The 20,151-nt window shown below is 37.6% G+C and overlaps 1 protein-coding gene across 4 annotated transcripts in view; it reads left to right on the forward strand.

Annotated features, from left to right (window-relative positions):
• LOC123529083 (SRSF protein kinase 3-like) overlaps nucleotides 1–20,151 on the forward strand; it is an 80,902-nt gene that overhangs the window by 33,022 nt on the left and 27,729 nt on the right. For 3 of the 4 annotated variants that reach the window (XM_053522000.1, XM_053522002.1, XM_053522003.1), the window contains one exon: nucleotides 18,453–18,562. In XM_053522000.1, coding sequence (XP_053377975.1) covers nucleotides 18,453–18,562 — 110 coding nt within the window. Of the gene's footprint in view, nucleotides 1–17,279; nucleotides 17,324–18,452; nucleotides 18,563–20,151 lie in introns of those variants that run through there. The other variant, XM_045309286.2, reaches the window with a different exon arrangement.

Consider the following 20,151-nt stretch of genomic DNA (forward strand, 5'->3'; position numbering starts at 1 on the left):
CAAACTTGGCATATATGCAGGTGGCAGTTAGACGATGTACAGAACGCATGAACCAGTTTAGTAGGTCAAGGTCGCAGAAGGAGGTCAAAAGTAATTTTTATGCCGAGAGCATAACTTGATAACTGATAACCACTCAAGGTTTTGACTTCAAACATGGATTATAGGTAGGTGGCAATGAGATGATTTGCAGAGCACATGAAGCAGGTTGGTAGGTCAAAGGTCAAGGTCACAGCAAGGTTAGACGGGGTTTTCCCTGACGCACAAATCCTGCGTCATAGTCGCACTTTTCTGACAAATGACCCGTTAAAATAAATTCTGTGCGTCACAGTGGACGCAATTTCTTGAAAATCTAAATCAGGCCAATTTTGTTTACAAAGAGCGATTTTCTGAAAATGTACTTTCAGTTTTGTAATTATATGCAGACTGTGTCACCAATTTTTAGCTCATCTGATTTTTTGAAAAAAAATGATGAGTTATTGTCATCACTTGAGCGGTTGTCGGCGTCGGCGTCTGCGTCGGCGTTGCCTGGTTAAGTTTTATGTTTAGGTCAGCTTTTCTCCTAAACTATCAAAGCTATTGCTTTGAAACTTGGAAGACTTGTTCACCATCATAAGCTGACCCTGTATAGCAAGAAACATAACTCCATCTTGCTTTTTGCAAGATTTATGGCCCCTTTTGTACTTAGAAAATATCAGATTTCTTGGTTAAGTTTTATGTTTAGGTCAACTTTTCTCCTAAACTATCAAAGCTATTGCTTTGAAACTTGGAATACTTGTTCACCATCATAAGCAGTCCCTGTACATCAAGAAACATAACTCCATCTTGCTTTTTGCAAGAATTATTGCCCCTTTTGGACTTAGAAAATCAGTTTTCTTGGTTAAGTTTTATGTTTAGGTCAGCTTTTATCCTAAACTATCAAAGCTATTGCTTTAAAACTTGCAACACTTGTTCACCATCATAAGCTGACCCTGTACAGCAAGAAACATAACTCCATCCTGCTTTTTGCAAGATTTATGGCCCCTTTTGGACTTAGAAAATATCAGATTTCTTGGATAAGTTTTATGTTTAGGTCAACTTTTTCTCTTAAACTATCAAAGCTATTGCCTTGAAACTTGCAACACTTGTTCACCATCATAAGCTGACCCTGTACAGCAAGAAACATAACTCCATCCTGCTTTTTGCAATAATTATTGCCCCTTTTGGACTTAGAAAATCATTTTCTTGGTTGAGTATTATGTTTAAGGCAACTTTTCTCATAAACTATCAAAGCTATTGCTTTAAAACTTGCAACAGTTTTTCACAATCATAAGTGGACACTGTACATCAAGAAACATAACTCTATCCTGCTTTTTGCAAGAATGATGGCCCTTTTTAGACTTAGAAAATCATGGGTAGGACAATATTTCTATTATACAAAAAAAATCAGATGAGCGTCAGCACCCGCAAGGCGGTGCTCTTGTCTATATTTGTGTCGATTCACCAGTTCACATTTCACAAATTTAATACCCAGTCTGATAATTTGACTGATTAACATTTAATAACAGTTGTTATCGCTGCTCGCTACTACTACCAGTAGTACCAGTCTGCTGTTTACTAAAAATGGCTCGAAAGCAAAGCAAGCTGACGATGTTTATACATCGTCGGCAGCAAGTACAATAGGACCCAGTGGTTCAGAGCGCCTGTTTCTACTAGAACACTGCCTGGTAAAAAGTACTAAAACCTATTTTAGCACATATATAAATAAAAGTCAAACATAGCTGTTCTTATCATTTTATTCAGTGACAAATATAAGGAAAGGAGGTTTCCTGAGATTTGAATCTGTATAATCACTAGTATAAGTAAAACTAAGTTTTATTCAAAATACTAATTTTAGTATATCTGTATGACCCCCAAAATTTGGAAATGACCCCCAGATGTGAAACACTGGGGGTCACAATGACCCTCATTTTCAAAAGTCAAGGGAAAAACTGGTTAGATCTTTCCATCATATTTTGTGTCCAGAGCATAACTTAATAACCATTCAGGGTATTGACTTTAAATTTGGCACATTGCCAATATTGATTGCCATTTTGAAATTTGGCCTATAGGTAGCTTGTATTGAGACCGAGCTTAGATGAAGTGGACAAATATGATGTCTTTTAATAAGAAGAGCCATTTAGATGCAGCTTTATTTCTTTAAAATTGTTTCTGGCTTGATTGTTGTTGTTTTTTTTATGCCCCCACTTTGGAAGGGGCATATAGATTTGCTCTTGTCCGTCCGTCCGTCCCTCCGAAAATGTTGTGTCGTGCGTAGCTCTGAAAGTATTTGACGTAGAGTCACAAAACTTTACAGGAATGTTGGTCAGCATGTGTAGTTGTGCACCTGGGGTTTCGCGTCCGGATTCATTCAGTCATGTAGAAGTTATGGCCCCTGACTTTGTAAAAATTGGTCATTTTAATGTTGTGTCGTGCCTAGCTCCAAAAGTATATGACCTAGAGTCACAAAACTTTACAGGCATGTTGGTCAGCATGTGTAGTTGTGCACCTGGGGTTTCGCGTCCGGATTCATCCAGACATGTAGGAGTTATGGCCCCTGACTTAGTAAAAAATTGGTTATTTTAATGTTGTGTCGCGCATAGCTCCAAAAGTATTTGACCTAGAATCACCAAAGTTTACAGGAATGTTGGTCAGCATGTGTAGTTGTGCACCTGGGGTTTCACGTCCGTATTCATGCAGTCATGAAGAAGTTATGGCCCCTGACTTTGTAAAAATTGGTCATTTTAATGTTGTGTCGTGCCTAGCTCCAGAAGTATATGACCTAGAGTCACAAAACTTTACAGGCGTGTTGGTCAGCATGTGTAGTTGTGCACCTGGGGTTTTGCGTCCGGATTCATCCAGTCATGTAGGAGTTATGGCCCCTGACTTAGTAAAAATTTGGTCATTTTAATGTTGTGTCGCGCATAGCCCCAAAAGTATTTGACCTAGAATCACCAAAGTTTACAGGAATGTTGGTCAGCATGTGTAGTTGTGCACCTGGGGTTTCGCATCCGGATTCATTCAGTATTGTAGGAGTTCTGGCCCCTGACTAATGTCATGTAGTGGGGGCATCTGTGTCCCATGGACACATTTCTAGTTTAACAAAAAATGTTTGTTTCTTCATTTAAATTTCAACATATTTAGGCAGATAGATTTTAAGAAATGTTATATAGTTCTTCCTATAGACACTGAGAAAGGTGGTTGACAGCCTGAGTTCTGCAATTGTTGGGAAAGAGATTAAAACTGCTGGTTTTAAACCTTTCAATGAAAGTGGAATGTTGTGTAGATTTTGATTTCTTGTTGCATGAATGTTTGTTCAGAAGGAAATGCAAAGTTATTAACAAAGGAACTGAACTTAAGGTAGTTCTGCACGTTTGGGTCGAAATTATTTCTACAATGTAGAATTTGATTAAACACTGATTTTTCAAAACTTCAGAATATACCTAGAAAATTAAGCAAATAAAAAAGATAGGGTCGTGTGCCTGATTTTTAGCTCACCTGTCACAAAGTGACAAGGTGAGCTTTTGTGATCGCGCGGTGTCCGTCGTCCGTCCGTAAACTTTTGCTTGTGACCACTCTAGAGGTCACATTTTTCATGGGATCTTTATGAAAGTTGGTCAGAATGTTCATCTTGATGATATGTAGGTCAAGTTCGAAACTGGGTCACGTGCAATCAAAAACTAGGTCAGTAGGTCTAAAAATAGAAAAACCTTGTGACCTCTCTAGAGGCCATATATTTCACAAGATCTTCATGAAAATTGGTCAGAATGTTCACCTTGATGATATCTAGGTCAAGTTCGAAACTGGGTCACGTGGGGTCAAAAACTAGGTCAGTAGGTCTAAAAATAGAAAAACCTTGTGACCTCTCTAGAGGCCATATTTTTCATGAGATCTTCATGAATATTGGTCAGAATGTTTATCTTGATGATATCTAGGTCAAGTTCGAAACTGGGTCACGTAGGGTCAAAAACTAGGTCATTAGGTCTAAAAATAGAAAAACCTTGTGACCTCTCTAGAGGCCATATTTCTCAATGCATCTTCATGAAAATTGGTCAGAATATTCATCTTGATGATATCTAGGTCAAGTTCGAAACTGGGTCACGTGGGGTTAAAAACTAGGTCAGTAGATCTAAAAATACAAAAACCTTGTGACCTCTCTAGAGGCCATATTTTTCATGAGATCTTCATGAATATTGGTCAGAATGTTCACCTTGATGATATCTAGGTCAAGTTCGAAACTGGGTCATGTGGGGTCAAAAACTAGGTCAGTAGATCTAAAAATAGAAAAACCTTGTGACCTCTCTAGTGGCCATATTTCTGAATGGATCTTCATGAAAATTGGTCTGAATGTTCAACTTGATGATATCTAGGTCAAGTTCGAAACTGGGTCATGTGCGGTCAAAAACTAGGTCAGTAGGTCTAAAAATAGGAAAACCTTGTGACCTCTCTAGAGGCGATATTTTTCAATGGATCTTCATGAAAATTGGTGAGAATGTTCACCTTGATGATATCTAGGTCAAGTTTAAAAGTGGGTCACGTGCCTTCAAAAACTAGGTCATTAGGTCAAATAATAGAAAAACCTTGTGACCTCTCTAGAGGCCATATTTTTCAATGGATCTTCATGAAAATTGGTCAGAATTTTTTATCTTGATGATATCTAGGTCACATGTGCTCAAAAACTAGGTCACTATGTCAAATAATAGAAATAACGATGTCATACTCAGTTGAACACTGGGTCATGTGGAGATAGGTGAGCGATTCAGGACCATCATGGTCCTCTTGTTTGCTAGACTGATTTGAAAAATAGGGACCTCACGCAATATTTCATAATGGGAGTCTATGGGAAAATCATAACTTTCATAACATTTTCGCGAACAGAAATTTTTCTACAATGAAGATTTTGATGAAACTTCTCACAGTTGTAAATAAATACATGGCCTATAATTTGATGAAATAAAATGTATAGGTCTGTGTGCTTATTTTTGAGATATTTGACCATGATTAAAGTTAACCGGACATTTCACGCTAATTTTAAGACGTTATTTTGAATTATTTAACGTGTGATATGTTTTAATATCATATTTTGACTTTACAAATATAGCAACAGTGCCATTGTAATAAATTTACTCTCAGGTTGCAATTAATTCATAAAATGATTTTCATTTCCGTATGCTGAATCCAATCTTTATTCTGCGTTTTCCGGAAAAATCACTTCCGGTTTATCAAACGTGCAGAACTACCTTAAAAAGACACTTATTTGTATCACCCAATTCCTCCCATAATGCTTTGCTTATTTTCCTTCTGACTCCAGAAAAAACAACAACAAGAGCCTGGGACATTTCAAATAATTATAATGCTTTTACTGTTAATTATTTACGGTGTTTGAGAACAAATGTCATCCTCACCTTACACTACATGGTATGGGGAGGGTAGCATGCTAGAAACATACGTAACTGACTTTGACTGATCTTGGTCTGCACTGTTTGCTATTAAGTCAGTAAATTTTCAATGAACAGTGACTGAACACCCCTTTGAATGATAAATGGTACTGACCAAATTGAATGATTGGCTAGTCCATTCTAGAATTTTTTTGGGGTAAAGGGAAAATTCATTGAATCTATTATTGGTAGCTCTATCTCACTGTGTCATTATTCTGGTGTTGCAGTGTAAAAAAGTGCATAAAATACTACATAATCAATCTTTTTATGCCCCCCCTTGAAATAGGAGGGGTAAATTGTTATGCAGATGTCGGTCGGTCGGTCTATCAGTCAGTATGTAGACCAATCCATTTCCGGATGATAACTCAAGAACGCTTGGGCCTAGGATCATGAAAGTTGATAGGGAGGTTGATCATAACCAGCAGATGACCCCTATTGATCTTGAGGTCAGTAGGTCAAAGGTCAGTGACCCGGAACAGATGAACTGTTTTGGAGGTCAGTAGGTCAAAGGTCAAGGTCACAGTGACCCAGAACAGTTAAACGATTTGCAGATGATAACTCAAGAACAGTTGGGCCTAGGGTCATGAAAGTTGAGAGGAAGGTTAGTCATGAGCAGCAAATGACCCCTTTTGATTTTGAGGTCAGTAGGTCAAGGTCAGTGACCCGGAACAGTTAAGCAGTTTCCTGACTATAACTTGAGAATGCTTTGGTCTAGGATCGTGAAAGTTGATAGGGAGGTTGATCATGATCAGCAGATGACCCCTATTGATTTTGAGGTCAGTAGGGCAAAGGTCAAGGTCCGTGACCTGGAACAGATGAACGGTTTCCAGATGATAACTCGAACACTAGGGCCTAGGATCATAAAAGTTGATATGGAGGTTAATCATGAGCAGCAAATGACCCCTATTGATTTTGAGGTCAAAGGTCAAGGTCACAGTGACCTGGAACAGTTAAATGGTTTGAAGATGATAACTCGAGAACAATTGGGCCTAGGATCATGAAAGTTGATAGAGAGGTTATTCATGAGCAGCAAATGACCCCTATAGATTTTGAGTTCAGTAGATCAAAAGTCAAGGTCACAGTGACCCGGAACAGTTAAACTGTTTCCTGACTATAACTTAGAATGCTTTGGTCTAGGATCTCGAAAGTTGATATGGAAGTTGATCATGATCAGCAGATGACCCCTATTGATTTTGAGGTTAGTAGGTCAAGGTCACAGTGACCTGGAACAGTTAAACAGTTTCCAGACGATAACTCAAGAACACTTGGACCTAGGATCATGAAAATTGATAGGGAGGTTGGTCATGACCAGCAGATGACCCCTATTGATTTTTATGCCCCCCTTCAAAGAAGGAGGGGTATATTGTTTTGCAGATGTCGGTCGGTCAGTCGGTCGGTCAGAATGTAGACCAATCCGTTTCCGGATGATAACTCAAGAACGCTTGGGCCTAGGATCATGAAAATTGATAGGGAGGTTGGTCATCACCAGCAGATGACCCCTAATGATTTAGAGGTCTGTATGTCAAAGGTCAAGGTCATAGTGACCCTGAATAGTAAAATGGTTTCCTGATGATAACTCAAGAACACTTGGGCCTAGGATCATGAAAGTTGATAGGGAGGTTGGTAATGACCAGCAGATGACCCCTATTGATTTTGAGGTCAGTATGTTAAAGGTCAAGGTCACAGTGACCCTGAACAGTAAAACGGTCTAGAACGCTTAGGCATAGGGTCACGAAAATCGATAGGGAGGTTGGTCATGACCAGCAGATGACCCCTATTGATTTTGAGGTCAGTATGTCAAAGGTCAAGGTCACAGTGACCAGGAACTGTAAAATGGTTTCCAGGCAGTAACTCTAGAACGCTTGGGCCTAGTGTCAGGAAAATTGATAGTTAGGTTGGCCATGACCAGCAGATGACCCCTATTGATTTTGAGGTCATTAGGTCAAAGGTCTAGGTCAAATTGCCCCAGGAACAGTTAAAACTGTTTCTGATCTTCTTGTCCAAAACCATAGGGCCTAGGGCTTTGATATTTGGTATGTAGCAAAAGCTAGTGGTCCTCTACCAAGATTGTTCAGATTATTTCCCTGGGGTCAAATATGGCCCCACCCCGGGGGTCATATGGTTTATATAGACTTATATAGGAAAAAACTTTGAAAAACCTCTTGTCCAAAACCACAGGGCCTAGGGCTTTGATATTTTGTATATGACATCATCTAGTGGTCCTCTACTAAGATTGTTCAAATTATTCCCCTAGGATCAAATATGGCTCTGCCCTGGGGGTCACATGGTTTACATAGACTTATATAGGGAAAAACTTTGAAAATCTTCTTGTCCAAACCACAAAGACTATGGCTTTGATATTTTGTAATGTAGCATCATTTAGTGGTTCTCTATTAAGTTTGTTCAAATTATCCCTCTAGGGTCAAATATGGCCCCGCCCCAGGGGTCATATGGTTCATATAGACTTATATAAGGAAAAACATAGAACCTTCATGTCCATAACTTACATCATTCAAATTTGGACCACATGTATAGTTTTGAGTGGCAAGATGAACCTTGACATGAGTTGACCTTGATCTTGACTTAGTGACCTATTTTCACATTTCTGTAGCTACAGCCTTCAAATTTGGACCACATGCATAGGTTTGTGTACCGAAAAAAACTTTTAGACCTTGTTATTGACCTGGTGACCTACTTTCACATTTCTGAAGGTACAGGCTTCAAATTTGGACCACTTGCATAGTTTTGTGTTCCGAAATAAAATTTGACCTTGATTTTTACCTATTACCTTCTTTCACATTTCTCAAGCTACAGCCTTCAAATTTGAAGCACATGCATAGTTCTGTCTACCAAAATGAACTTTGACCTTGAAATTGATCTAGTGACCTGCTTTCACATTTCTCAGGCCACAGCTTTCAAATTTGGACCACATACACATTGTTTTGTACCGAAATGAAATTTGACATTGATTTTGAGCTAGTCTTGAAATTTGGAACATTCAAAAATGGCTCAGTGGATGGTGCCAAGAACACTCTGTAATCTCTTGTTAGGTTAATAGGTTAAAGGTCAATGTCAGATTAAACCAGAATGGTAGAACTTTTGTTTACAGTGAGCATATAATTTTTGTTCCTTGTGCAATTACTGAATGCATCAAGGGGGGCATTTCGTGTTCGACAAGCTCTTGTTAACTCTTCTTTAAGGAAAATTTAATGGAAGAGCAAATGTGTATAAGACCTGAAACTGGTTAAAGTCTATGTCCTTGCTTATTAATATGGGCTATATCAGAAGAAACTGGTATATTTTGCAGTCCACAGTCTCACATTGTGCTAAAATATGTTTGAAACCTAAAGTTATGACAACTTTTATTTTGGGGCTGAGTAACAAGCAAAGCTAAAATATTACTACATGACCCCTTATATCAATCACCGGTCCATATTTCATGACAAGTATATATTCAACAATAGGTCTAAAAAAAATTAAAAATCAGCACTTGACATTTCAAACATAAACATCCTGTTAAGAAAGCACAAATAAAGCTGCTAGTCTCTTATTGAAATTGCAATTTATATTGCTTTTTATGCCCGAAGGGAGGCATATAGTTTTTGAACCGTCTGTCAGTCTGTCGGTCTGTCCGCAATTTTCGTGTCTGGTTCATATCTTTGTCATCGATGGATGGATTTTCAAATAACTTGGCATGAATGTGTACCACAGTAAGACGACGTGCAGTGCGCAAGACCCAGGTCCGTAGCTCAAAGGTCAAGGTCACACTTAGACGTTAAAGGATAGTGCATTGATGGGCGTGTCTGGTCCATATCTTTGTCATCGATGGATGGATTTTCAAATAACTTGGCATGAATGTGTACCACAGTAAGACGACGTGCAATGCACAAGACCCAGGTCCGTAGCTCCAAGGTCAAGGCCACACTTAGACGTTAAAGGATAGTGCATTGATGGGCGTGTCCGGTCCATATCTTTGTCATTGATGGATGGATTTTCAAATAACTTGGTATGAATGTGTACCACAGTAAGACGACGTGTCACACGCAAGACCCAGGTCCATAGCTCAAAGGTCAAGGTCACACTTAGACGTTAAAGATCATTTTTCATGATAGTGCATTGATGGGCATGTCCGGTCCATATCTTTGTCATTCATGCATGGATTTTAAAATAACTATGCATGAATGTGTGACACAGTAAGACGATGTGTCGCGCGCAAGACCCAGCTCCATAGGTCAAAGGTCCTAAACTCTAACATTGGCCATAACTATTCATTCAAAGTGCCATCGGGGGCATGTGTCATCCTACGGAGACAGCTCTTGTTTTATACATAATACTTGTGTTTTCATCAGATGTATAATTTTGTTTTATCAGTGGTACTTTGTTAACGCTGCAGTGCGCATGCTGTATGAGTCTCGTCACTAGTTAATTTGTATTTCTCAGGAGCCAATGCGGCATCATAATATAGAAACACGAGTAATTCTCATAATTAATAGTTTATTGACCAATTTTGACAAGATTTTCAGTTTATACTGCAGGATAAAAACAATATTTAAACAAATACATAAAAACTTCACTTTCTTCAAAAAATGTCATATAGATGGAGTAACCCATCTATGTATGCAAACTTTATGTACTTAGTATATTAACTTCAGAAAGCTTGTGAAGTGCTAATTACTGAGGAGAAGTTAATAATGAAAACACTTCCAAAGATTGTAGCAATCAATCAAAACATGCCATTAAGATTTTCTGTAATTAATTATTAATGCATGTAATTGTTCATGAAGCTTATTTTTAGCTCATCTGAGCACAAAGTGTTCGGGGTGAGCTATTGTGATCACTCATCGTCCATCTGTCAGATCACACTTTTCTTCAAACGACGTCCCTTCTGAAACTGTGTAATGGAAGTTGATAAAACTTGGCTAGGATGTTTCTTTGGTGGTCTTCTTTCAAAGTTGTTCAAATGGTACTGCTTGGTTGCACATAGCGGCTACTTTTCCCTATATATATATGTGTGTAGTTGAAACTTTGAAAATCTTCTTGTATGGAACAGCTGACATGATTTTAAAAGTAATTTCACACAAATGGTTCTTGTGTAACCCTTTTACAAGTTTCTTTAAAAAAAAATGGCCGCCAGAGGGCATGGTCACTTTTCCTTATATGTATATCAGGTGAGCAATACAGGGCCATCACAACCCTCTTTCTTTCAAATGTGTTTCTTAAGTCTGTAGAGTATGATACTATTTTATTAGTATGAAAATATTTAAAAAAAATGTCCTGTTGAAACTGAAATTCCCTTGCCCATTGTTAAAGAAACATTACCACTGAGAGACTAAATGATTCTGAAAGGTCTGGCCTCTCTCACTGTGGCGCAGTATCAATTACTGATGATTGTATTTCATCTATTTTGCACTGCCATATCTTTGATGTTTGTTATAACAAAATGATCCCCTTCTCTTCGCTTTCTGTGCTAGTCTTGCTGAGACTTACACTGGAGAATGAACATCATATTTATTAGATGAAAGTTACACTTCATACCAGTCCAGTCTAGAGTAATGATGGATGTATTGATTGTTTGATTTACAAGAACTTTCCCTGCCAGCAACCAGTATGGGAGAAGTAATTAGGTCATTGTTTGTATGTATTGCCCCAACTTGTAAGTAAGAGAATTGTAGGGAGTTGTCAGTTGAAACATAAATGAAACTTACCATCAGATCAAACAATTGCAATAGCAGATCTACTGACACTGAAGGAGACTTTCAAAATATATCATGTCACTTTATCATCCTTTTACAGTGTCATGACTTTTATGGATAATCTATATTTGTTGTTACTGAAGACCTCCTTCCTTATATTGGTCAGAACATGATTTAATACGAAGCGTGAGATCAAAATGGCAATACGCAAAATTGTTTTGCAGTTTCACCATCCTGATTTTGAACTTTGCCTTCTAAGTTTCATGCTTTGCAACTGTGATCTCGGGCTGAGTGCATTGCTAGCTCTAGAGATATCTGAAACTTGAAGTGCAAAATTTTGCCCGTCCTATTTTGTGATCTTGTACTATGCGGTCGTGCAGAGGTGAAGTGAGAGATCACGATGGCAAAGCAGGAAATAATGATTGCAAAGCTGATCTCACACTTTGCCATCATGTGAAAGCGATATATGTGAAATGTAAGAACATGATGATGAAGTGCAAAATTAGGACGACAAAGTATGACATGACAAAAATTTTGCGCTTCTCAACTGGGATTTTGCGTTTCGTTGTTGTGATCCCCACACTTCATTCTTGTGAGAAGGAAAAAGAAATTTTTTGACAGAATGCTTCTTTTCAATTTGGCGTTGAAAGTTGGATATTTGTGTTTTGTGCATATAGATATGGTCTTTTCCGTGCGTGCGTCCGTCTGAATTTCATGACGCACCTAGCTCGAAAAGTATTTGATATAAATTGATGAAACCTTGCATGAGTCTTTATCATGATATGAACTTGCGCACCTCCTATTTTTCGTCTGAGTCCACCCCCTATTTTCAGAGTTATGGCCCCTGAAATAGTCAAAAATGCACATTTTGACCTTGTGACATGCCTAGCTCAAAAAGTATTTGATATAGATTCATGAAACCTTGCATGAGTCTTAATCATGATATGAACTTACATTGCACAGGTTCCATAACTCTGTTTTGCTTTTTTACAAAATTATGCCCCTTTTTCGACTTAGAAATTTTTGGTTAAGGTTTTGTATGTAAGCTAGTATCTCAGTACTCACTAATGGGAATGGATTGAAACTTCACACTCTTGTTCACTGTCACAATCTGACATGCACAAAGTAGGTCCCATAACTCTATTTTGCTTTTTTACAAAATTATGCCCCTTTTTCAACACAGAAATTTTTGGTTAAGTTTTTGTATGTAAGCTGGTATCTCAGTATCCACTAATGGGAAAGGATTGAAACTTCACACACTTGTTCACTGTCATGATATGACGTGCAGTGCAAAGGGTCAATAACTCAACTTCGCATTTTACAAAATTATGCCCCTTTTTCAACTTAGGAGTTTTTGGTTAAATTCTTATATGTAAGCTGGTATCTCAGTACCCACTTATGGGAATGGATTGAAACTTCACACACTTGTCCACTGTCATGAGCTGATAAGCACTATGCAGGTTCCATAACCCTATTTTGCTTTTTTTTTTACTAAATTATGCCCCTTTTACGACTTTCTTATTCATTCAATCGATAAGGCTGTTGAATAGTCGAGCGTTGCTGTCCTCCGACAGCTCTTGTTCATTTGGGTCTGCCCCCAATTTTCAGAGTTATGGCACTTGAAGTAGTCAAAAATGCACATTTTCACCTTCTGACATGCCTAGCTTAAAAAGTATTTGATATAGATTCATGAAACCTTGCATGAGTCTTAATCATGATATGAACTTGTGCAACTCCTATTTTTCATTTGGGTCCGCCCCCTATTTTATGTTATTTTTAGTTATGGCCCCTGAAATAGTCAAAAATGTACATTTTCACCATGTGACACACCTAGCTCAAAAAATATTTAATATAAACTGTTGAAAACTCGCATAAGTCTTTATCATGATATAAACTTGCACACCTCTAATTTTTTGGCTGGCTCCACCCCTTTTTATGCCCCCGAAGGGAGGCATATAGTTTTTGAACCGTCTGTCGGTCTGTCTGTCGGTCTGTCAGTCTGTCCGCAATTTTCGTGTCCGGTCCATATCTTTGTCATCGATGGATGGATTTTCAAATAACTAGGCATGAATGTGTACCACAGTAAGACGACGTGTCGCGCGCAAGACCCAGGTCCGTAGCTCAAAGGTCAAGGTCACACTTAGACATTAAAGGATAGTGCATTGATGGGCGTGTCCGGTCCATATCTTTGTCATCGATGGATGGATTTTCAAATAACTTGGCATGAATGTGTACAACAGTAAGACGACGTGTCGCACGCAAGACCCAGGTCCGTAGCTCAAAGGTCAAGGTCACACTTAGACGTTAAAGGATAGTGCGTTGATGGGCGTGTCCGGTCCATATCTTTGTCATCGATGGATGGATTTTCAAATAACTTGGCATGAATGTGAACCACAGTAAGACGACGTGTCGCGCGCAAGACCCAGGTCCGTAGCTCAAAGGTCAAGGTCACACTTAGACGTTAAAGGATAGTGCATTGATGGGCTTGTCCGGTCCATATCATTGTCATCGGTGGATGGATTTTCAAATAACTTGGCATGAATGTGTACCACAGTAAGACGACGTGTCGCGCGCAAGACCCAGGTCCGTAGCTCAAAGGTCAAGGTCACACTTAGACGTTAAAGGTCATTTTTCATGATAGTGCATTGATAGGCGTGTCTGGTCCATATCTTTGTCATTAATGCATGGATTTTAAAATATCTACGCATGAATGTGTGACACATTAAGATGACGTGTCGCGCGCAAGACCCAGTTCCGTAGGTCAAAGGTCCTAAACTCTAACATCGGCCATAACTATATATTCATTGAAAGTGCCATCGGGGGCATGTGTCATCCTATGGAGACAGCTCTTGTTTTTTTTAAAGTTATGGCCCCTGAAATAGTAAAAAAAATGCACTTTTTCACCTAATTATATACCTAGCTCAAAAAGTATTTGATGTAAATTCAGGAAACTTTGCTGGAGTCTTTATCGTTATGTGACCTTGCACACTTGGCATTCTTCTTGAGAATCTTAGCTTTTATTACAGAGTTATGGCCCCTGAAATAGCCAAAATAGTGGATTTTTTGTTTGTGATGCTCATAGCTCAAAAAGTATAGCGCCTAGAATAGCGAATCCTTTTCATAAAATGTTTGTTGAGGCTATACCCCATTAAGACTGCAAACATTTGAATTTCTGCCACTTATTTGTGACAAATGTACCAGTGGGGGGCACACCCTGTGTCCTACAGACACATTCTAGTTGTACACAGAGTGGCAAAAATGAATTTTGTTATTTGAAAACAATTAATTAAGCCTCTATCTACTCTTTGCTTCAGTGTAAAATAGATATATTTATGTCTCCCCTAGGAGACATATTGTTTTTGCCCTGTCCGTCCGTCCTTCCGTCCGTACGTCACACTTAATTTCCGAGCAATAACTCGAGAACCATTTGACCTAGAACCTTCAAACTTCATAGGGTTGAAGGGCTGCTGAAGTAGATGACCCCTATTGTTTTTGGGGTCACTCCATCAAAGGTCAAGGTCACAGGGGCCTGAACATTGAAAACCATTTCCAATCAATAACTAGAGAACCACTTGACCCAGAATGTTGAAACTTGATAGGATGATTGGTCATAAAGAGTAGACGACCCCTGTTGTTTTTGGGGTCACTCCGTCAAAGGTCAAAGTCACAGGGGCCTGAACATTGAAAACCATTTCCGATCAATAACTAGAGAACCACTTGTCCCAGAATGTTGAAACTTCATAGGATTATTGTACATGCAAAGTAGATGACCCCTATTGATTTTGGGGTCACTCCATAAAAGGTCAAGGTCACAGGGGCCTGAACATTGAAAACCATTTCCAATCAGTAACTTGAGAACCACTTGACCCAGAATGTTGAAACTTAAAAGGATGATTGGTCATAAAGAGTAGATGACCCCTAACGATTTTGGGGTCACTCTGTGAAAGGTCAAGGTCACAGGGGCCCGAACAGTGAAAACCATTTCCGGTCAGTAACTTGAGAACCACTGGACCCAGAATGATGAAACTTCGTAGGATGATTGGTCATGCAGAGTAGATGAACTCTAACGATTTTAGGGTCACTCTGTTAAAGGTCAAGGCCACAGGGGCCTGAACATGGAAAACCATTTCCAATCAATAACTTGAGAACCTCTCGACCCAGAATGTTGAAACTTCATAGGATGATTGATCATGCAGAGTCAATGACCCTTATTGTTTTTGGGGTCACTCCGTTAAAGGTCAAGGTCACAGGGGCCTGAACATTGATAACCAGTTCCGATCAATAACTTGAGAACCACTTGACCCAGAATATTGAAACTTCATAGGATGATTGAACATGCAGAGTAGATGACCCCTATTGATTTTGGGGTCAGTCTAATAAAGGTCAAGGTCACAGTGGCCTGTTCATGTAAGATCATTTTTTGGAAATAACTTGAGAACCACTTGACCTACAATGTTGAAACTTAATAGGATGATTGGACATGCAGAGTAGATGACCCCTATTTATTTTGAGGTCACTTGATCAAAGGTCAAGGTCACAGGAGCCTGAACAGTGACTTGAGAAGCACTAGGCCACTAGTGTTGAAATTTAGCGGGATGACTGGACATGCCAAGTAGATGATCCCTATTGCAGCCAACCATCAGTGTCTCTTTGACTTTCGCTCCTGACCCCTATTGACTTCGTGCCTATATGACTTTGCATTGGGGGAGACATGTGCTTTTTTACAAAAGCATTTTCTAGTTAATTTTTTCTTTTCAATTGCCACTAGTACATCATCGGAAGACGAATCTTTGCCGAGCTGACTGCGGTTTTGCAATTTTCTGAGAATTAAATGCATAGAAAAGATTTTGTATTGCATAATCCTAATGTAACACAACCATTCCATAAATAGGAATAGTCCTTATTTTGAAGTGCAGTCAGAGTTCAATAACGTTGTTAAGAGCTATAAAGTACTGTTGTATTTTACAATCCACATGAGCACTTAGTGACTAAAATTAAGGGAGAGAAAAGGTTAATTGTTGTGTTAGTGCATACCCATTATGTAATTTATGTTGCTTGCTTGATTTAGCATTGTTCATGTAATCCAAATGTGCAGTAAAAATTAATCTCAGAAAAAATCTTGTACATTGTTGACTTCTTTTGCTTAATATCAGATTAATCAATTGTTTGGTATCTTTTGTTTTCAAGAAAAAAAATAAATAGAAGACATCTGATAATTTAAACGGTGAAGATTATATCAGCAAAAACATAGACAGCATAAAGGCTCTACTGTTCAAAAGCAGAAAGAATAACTTGCTTCCAAATATTCCGCTACTGATTGAAAGTATTGGACATTATGCAGAAAATCCAAAAATCGAGGGAATTTCTGGCAGTATCTTTGTGTCACAGAGCTGCTTGAAAAGAAGATGGGATTGCGCTGGATGTCATGCTTGTCGGATTTTAAATAAACACTGAAGTTACATTATGTGTAATGAAAACCAGTTTGGAATATCTTCTTTTTTTCATTTGTCATTGTAACCAGGTTTTCATTTACTCTTTCATATCTTAATATAAATGTGCAAACTAATTTTTAATTCAGTTTTTTAACAAAGTTTTTCCGGCTTGTTTTTTGAAGAAATATGAGAATGACAAAATTTTAATGGATGCAGACTGAAATTAATTGAAAGTTTTATAATGATGTTGCAAGAAGAATTTGTCTTCACACTGATTAATCATATCCAGCATAGGAGAGGCTTTAATCTTGTTTTGAGAAATTGTTTTGGATTTTAAGTTCGAATAAGTGAGTGTCATGTTTCTCCAAGGTGCTGGCTGCAGTATTTGCACCAGACAGGGAGTGATGGAAATACTTTTTTAATAATAAATTGATGCCGACTTGCAGACTGGAAAGGATATAGTTACTTGAAGAATATGTGTGTTTTGTGTACAAACTACATTTATTATAAAACATGTTAAAAATCAAGAATTTATGACATGAAATGGCTTATTTTGAGCTGTTTCCTTCCTGTCTTGTGGCAGTTTTGATGGGTTGCTTTTTGAACAGAGTTGGATTTACTGAATGAAATATTTAACAGACACTTGTTGTGTTTGCTGAGAATATGTTTAGTTATTGAGGGTATGAGAACGAGAATAAATGTGTTGTATCTATGACATGAGATCTTCAGCTGTAACACCATACAGGTGATCTATTGCATGTTGTTAGGAAGTTGTATGTGACTCTTAGTTTTATTTGTTCTTGCATGTTGTCCTTTGCTCACAGAAAGTGTAATCTAGAATCTGCATCAGAATATGCATGGTCTTTCAAACAGTGCACATCAAATATCTAATGCTTGAATTGTAAACATTCAGTGTTGTTATTATCTTCTGTATCATACCATATTTAATAAATGATACAGTTTATGTGTATAATTTATGTATTTATAAAAGTATGTACTACAGCTGAACTACCAAAAGTGACTCAGAATGAAGGTCTTTGTCACAAAGTACATTATATTGTTTGCATTAAATAATTATATGAGGAGATAATTATTATGAATGAAATAGGGTTTGAAATAAAGAACAGGTAGGCTTTTATGTATAGTAACCTTTTGTTCAGTTCTTTAAAAAATACACTATATTGATAAATTAGGTAAATTTCAACTTTGAAGGGGCACCTGTATGTTATGTTTTGATGGTGAACATGACATCTGCCTAAAAAGTTTATTGTAGTTGTATGGTATGTTTAAATTATAAAGCAGTTTTAAAATTAGTTGAGCATGACTTTGTAATGTGTTATTTTTCACAACAATTAGTTTTGTATATATTTTTGATTCCATTTATTTCAGCTTCTCACTCGGTTTCATTCTTGTTGGGTATAGAGTAAGGCTTCTGCAATTCAAGCAGTGCTATTTGTGAAAGATATCCAAATCTGTTCTGCAGTTTCAGCTTGTCAATGAAAGTTGGAATGACTTCAAATTTCATATGTAATCCAAGATTTAGGACTGGGGTGGGAGGTGGGGAAGGGGGTTACATGTGTAGTCACTGCACTGTACTCAATTAAATGTATTGTAAGCATCTCTTATATAGAGATGACTTCTTTGTATTTCACTGACCCAGACTGAGGTAGGATTGATGGCTGTTTACTTAAATATAAAAAGTTACTCAAGGCAATCTGATTTCCGAAACATTAACCAGGACCTATTCTCAATAGTGAGCATAAATTCCATCAGGAAAAATTTTAAGTATTGAAGTTAAAAGTTGTCATCTACAGATGAATAATTACTAAGCATTTGAAACAATGTTTAAGTTGTATTCATATTTATATCTTCAGATCTGATTCACATGGAAAGCACGACCCAGTGTATGATGAGGAAGAGGAGGATGAGGAAATCCTGGGCTCTGATGATGACGAACAAGAAGACCCTAAAGACTATTGTAGAGGTATGTTTAAAACCAGGGAAAAATGCAAAAATGATTATTAACACAAGGTAACAGCCAAAGCAAAATAGATGCTGTTTGAATTGTTTTCAGTTATCTTCCATTCTTGCTATTATATATATTGAAAAAATATAGCTCTTTTGGTAATTTCTCTGTTTCCAGAATACAGAAAACTAAGATGTTACTGATTGATTGCCTTATCTGGAACAAGGTTATTTTTGGCCAATTTCTGCTTTAGTTTGCAGCTATGCATCATTCTAATGGTCTCTGAGGATAGTTATAGGATATTTTTAACTTTTTGATATCTTTATCAGTTTTATTGCCAAAATTGTATTTTTGCCATTGTAAAAATCTGGCAAAATCACAATTTGGAAAAATGTGTTCTGTAGAAATTTTATGAAATTTCTGAATGGGGCAACTGTTCAGATATCCTGAAAGTTTTATAACAAGCCATCATCAAATAAGGCCAAAATTTAGATAAAAAGAAAACTATGGATCTCCACATGACCAAAATTTACTGTGGAAACGCCTTTAGTTTCTATTACCACTGAAGAGATTTCAGGGTTTTTTCTTGCTGTTTTGGGAACATAGCCTGTACCCCCAAAATTGGGAATTTTGACGCGTAAATGTTCCAGATTGGGAAATATTTAGTCCCATAGGATATAGTAAGGATGTGTTTAAGCACTTTCTCATACACTTGTTTCACATTGTACAACCTCTTTAACATACTGCCATTACAAAATTGTCCATAATTTGGTCAATGTTTGTGCAATTTTGATGATTTTTTTTTTCAGAATGTAGATTGGGAATTTTTGCACTCATTTTGGGAAAAAAGCATACTTTTTGGCATTGGGAATATAGCCCAATAACGGCTATAAAAACGGCCGAAAAAAAACCCAGAATTCTTACAATAATATGACAGTATAAAGAAAAATCAGGGAAAAACCTTGCAAGGAAAAGTTTTATTTATTAGCTAGCCAAAAAAAAAAGCATCAAATAAAAGCTACATATCTTTTTTATATATCTGAAACAGACATGTTATCACCAGCAGCAGTTAGGCTGCATCCACTAATTTGTCCACTCTAGAACTTAAGCAGTTCTAAACCAATGTACATCAATTAGGTCGCAATTTTTATGGGCATGACATATGTCATGTTTAATAACCAGCTGGATTGTCCCAGAGACACAAGTTGTGGCCCTTGAATTAATAAAAATTGATACTGTCTGTTCTCTAACTTGAGAGCAATTCATATCCAGTGTCCACAAAACTGGGTCACAGTGTCTGCTAGCATAATACCTCTGCCAAGTTCAATAAGCAGTGGGATTGTCAAAGAGGCTTTGGAGTCATGTCCCTTGAATTACTTAAAATTGCGATAATTGGTAGTGTCCTTGACTGAAGCAGTTCTTACCCAATATTCTCCATTATCTTGGCCAAGTTTGATAACCAGGTGAAAAGTCTTTGTAGCTTTTTAGTTATGGCCCTTGAATTAATCAAAATTGATAACTAGTTTGCTCAGTAAGTAGAGTAACTAATTTGCTGTGATGGGCATATATTGTGACAGTTTGCCACTCTTGTTCAACTTCATTTTCAA

Source organism: Mercenaria mercenaria, chromosome 13 (assembly GCF_021730395.1).
Source record: "Mercenaria mercenaria strain notata chromosome 13, MADL_Memer_1, whole genome shotgun sequence".
In the NCBI taxonomy this organism is placed as follows: domain Eukaryota; kingdom Metazoa; phylum Mollusca; class Bivalvia; order Venerida; family Veneridae; genus Mercenaria; species Mercenaria mercenaria.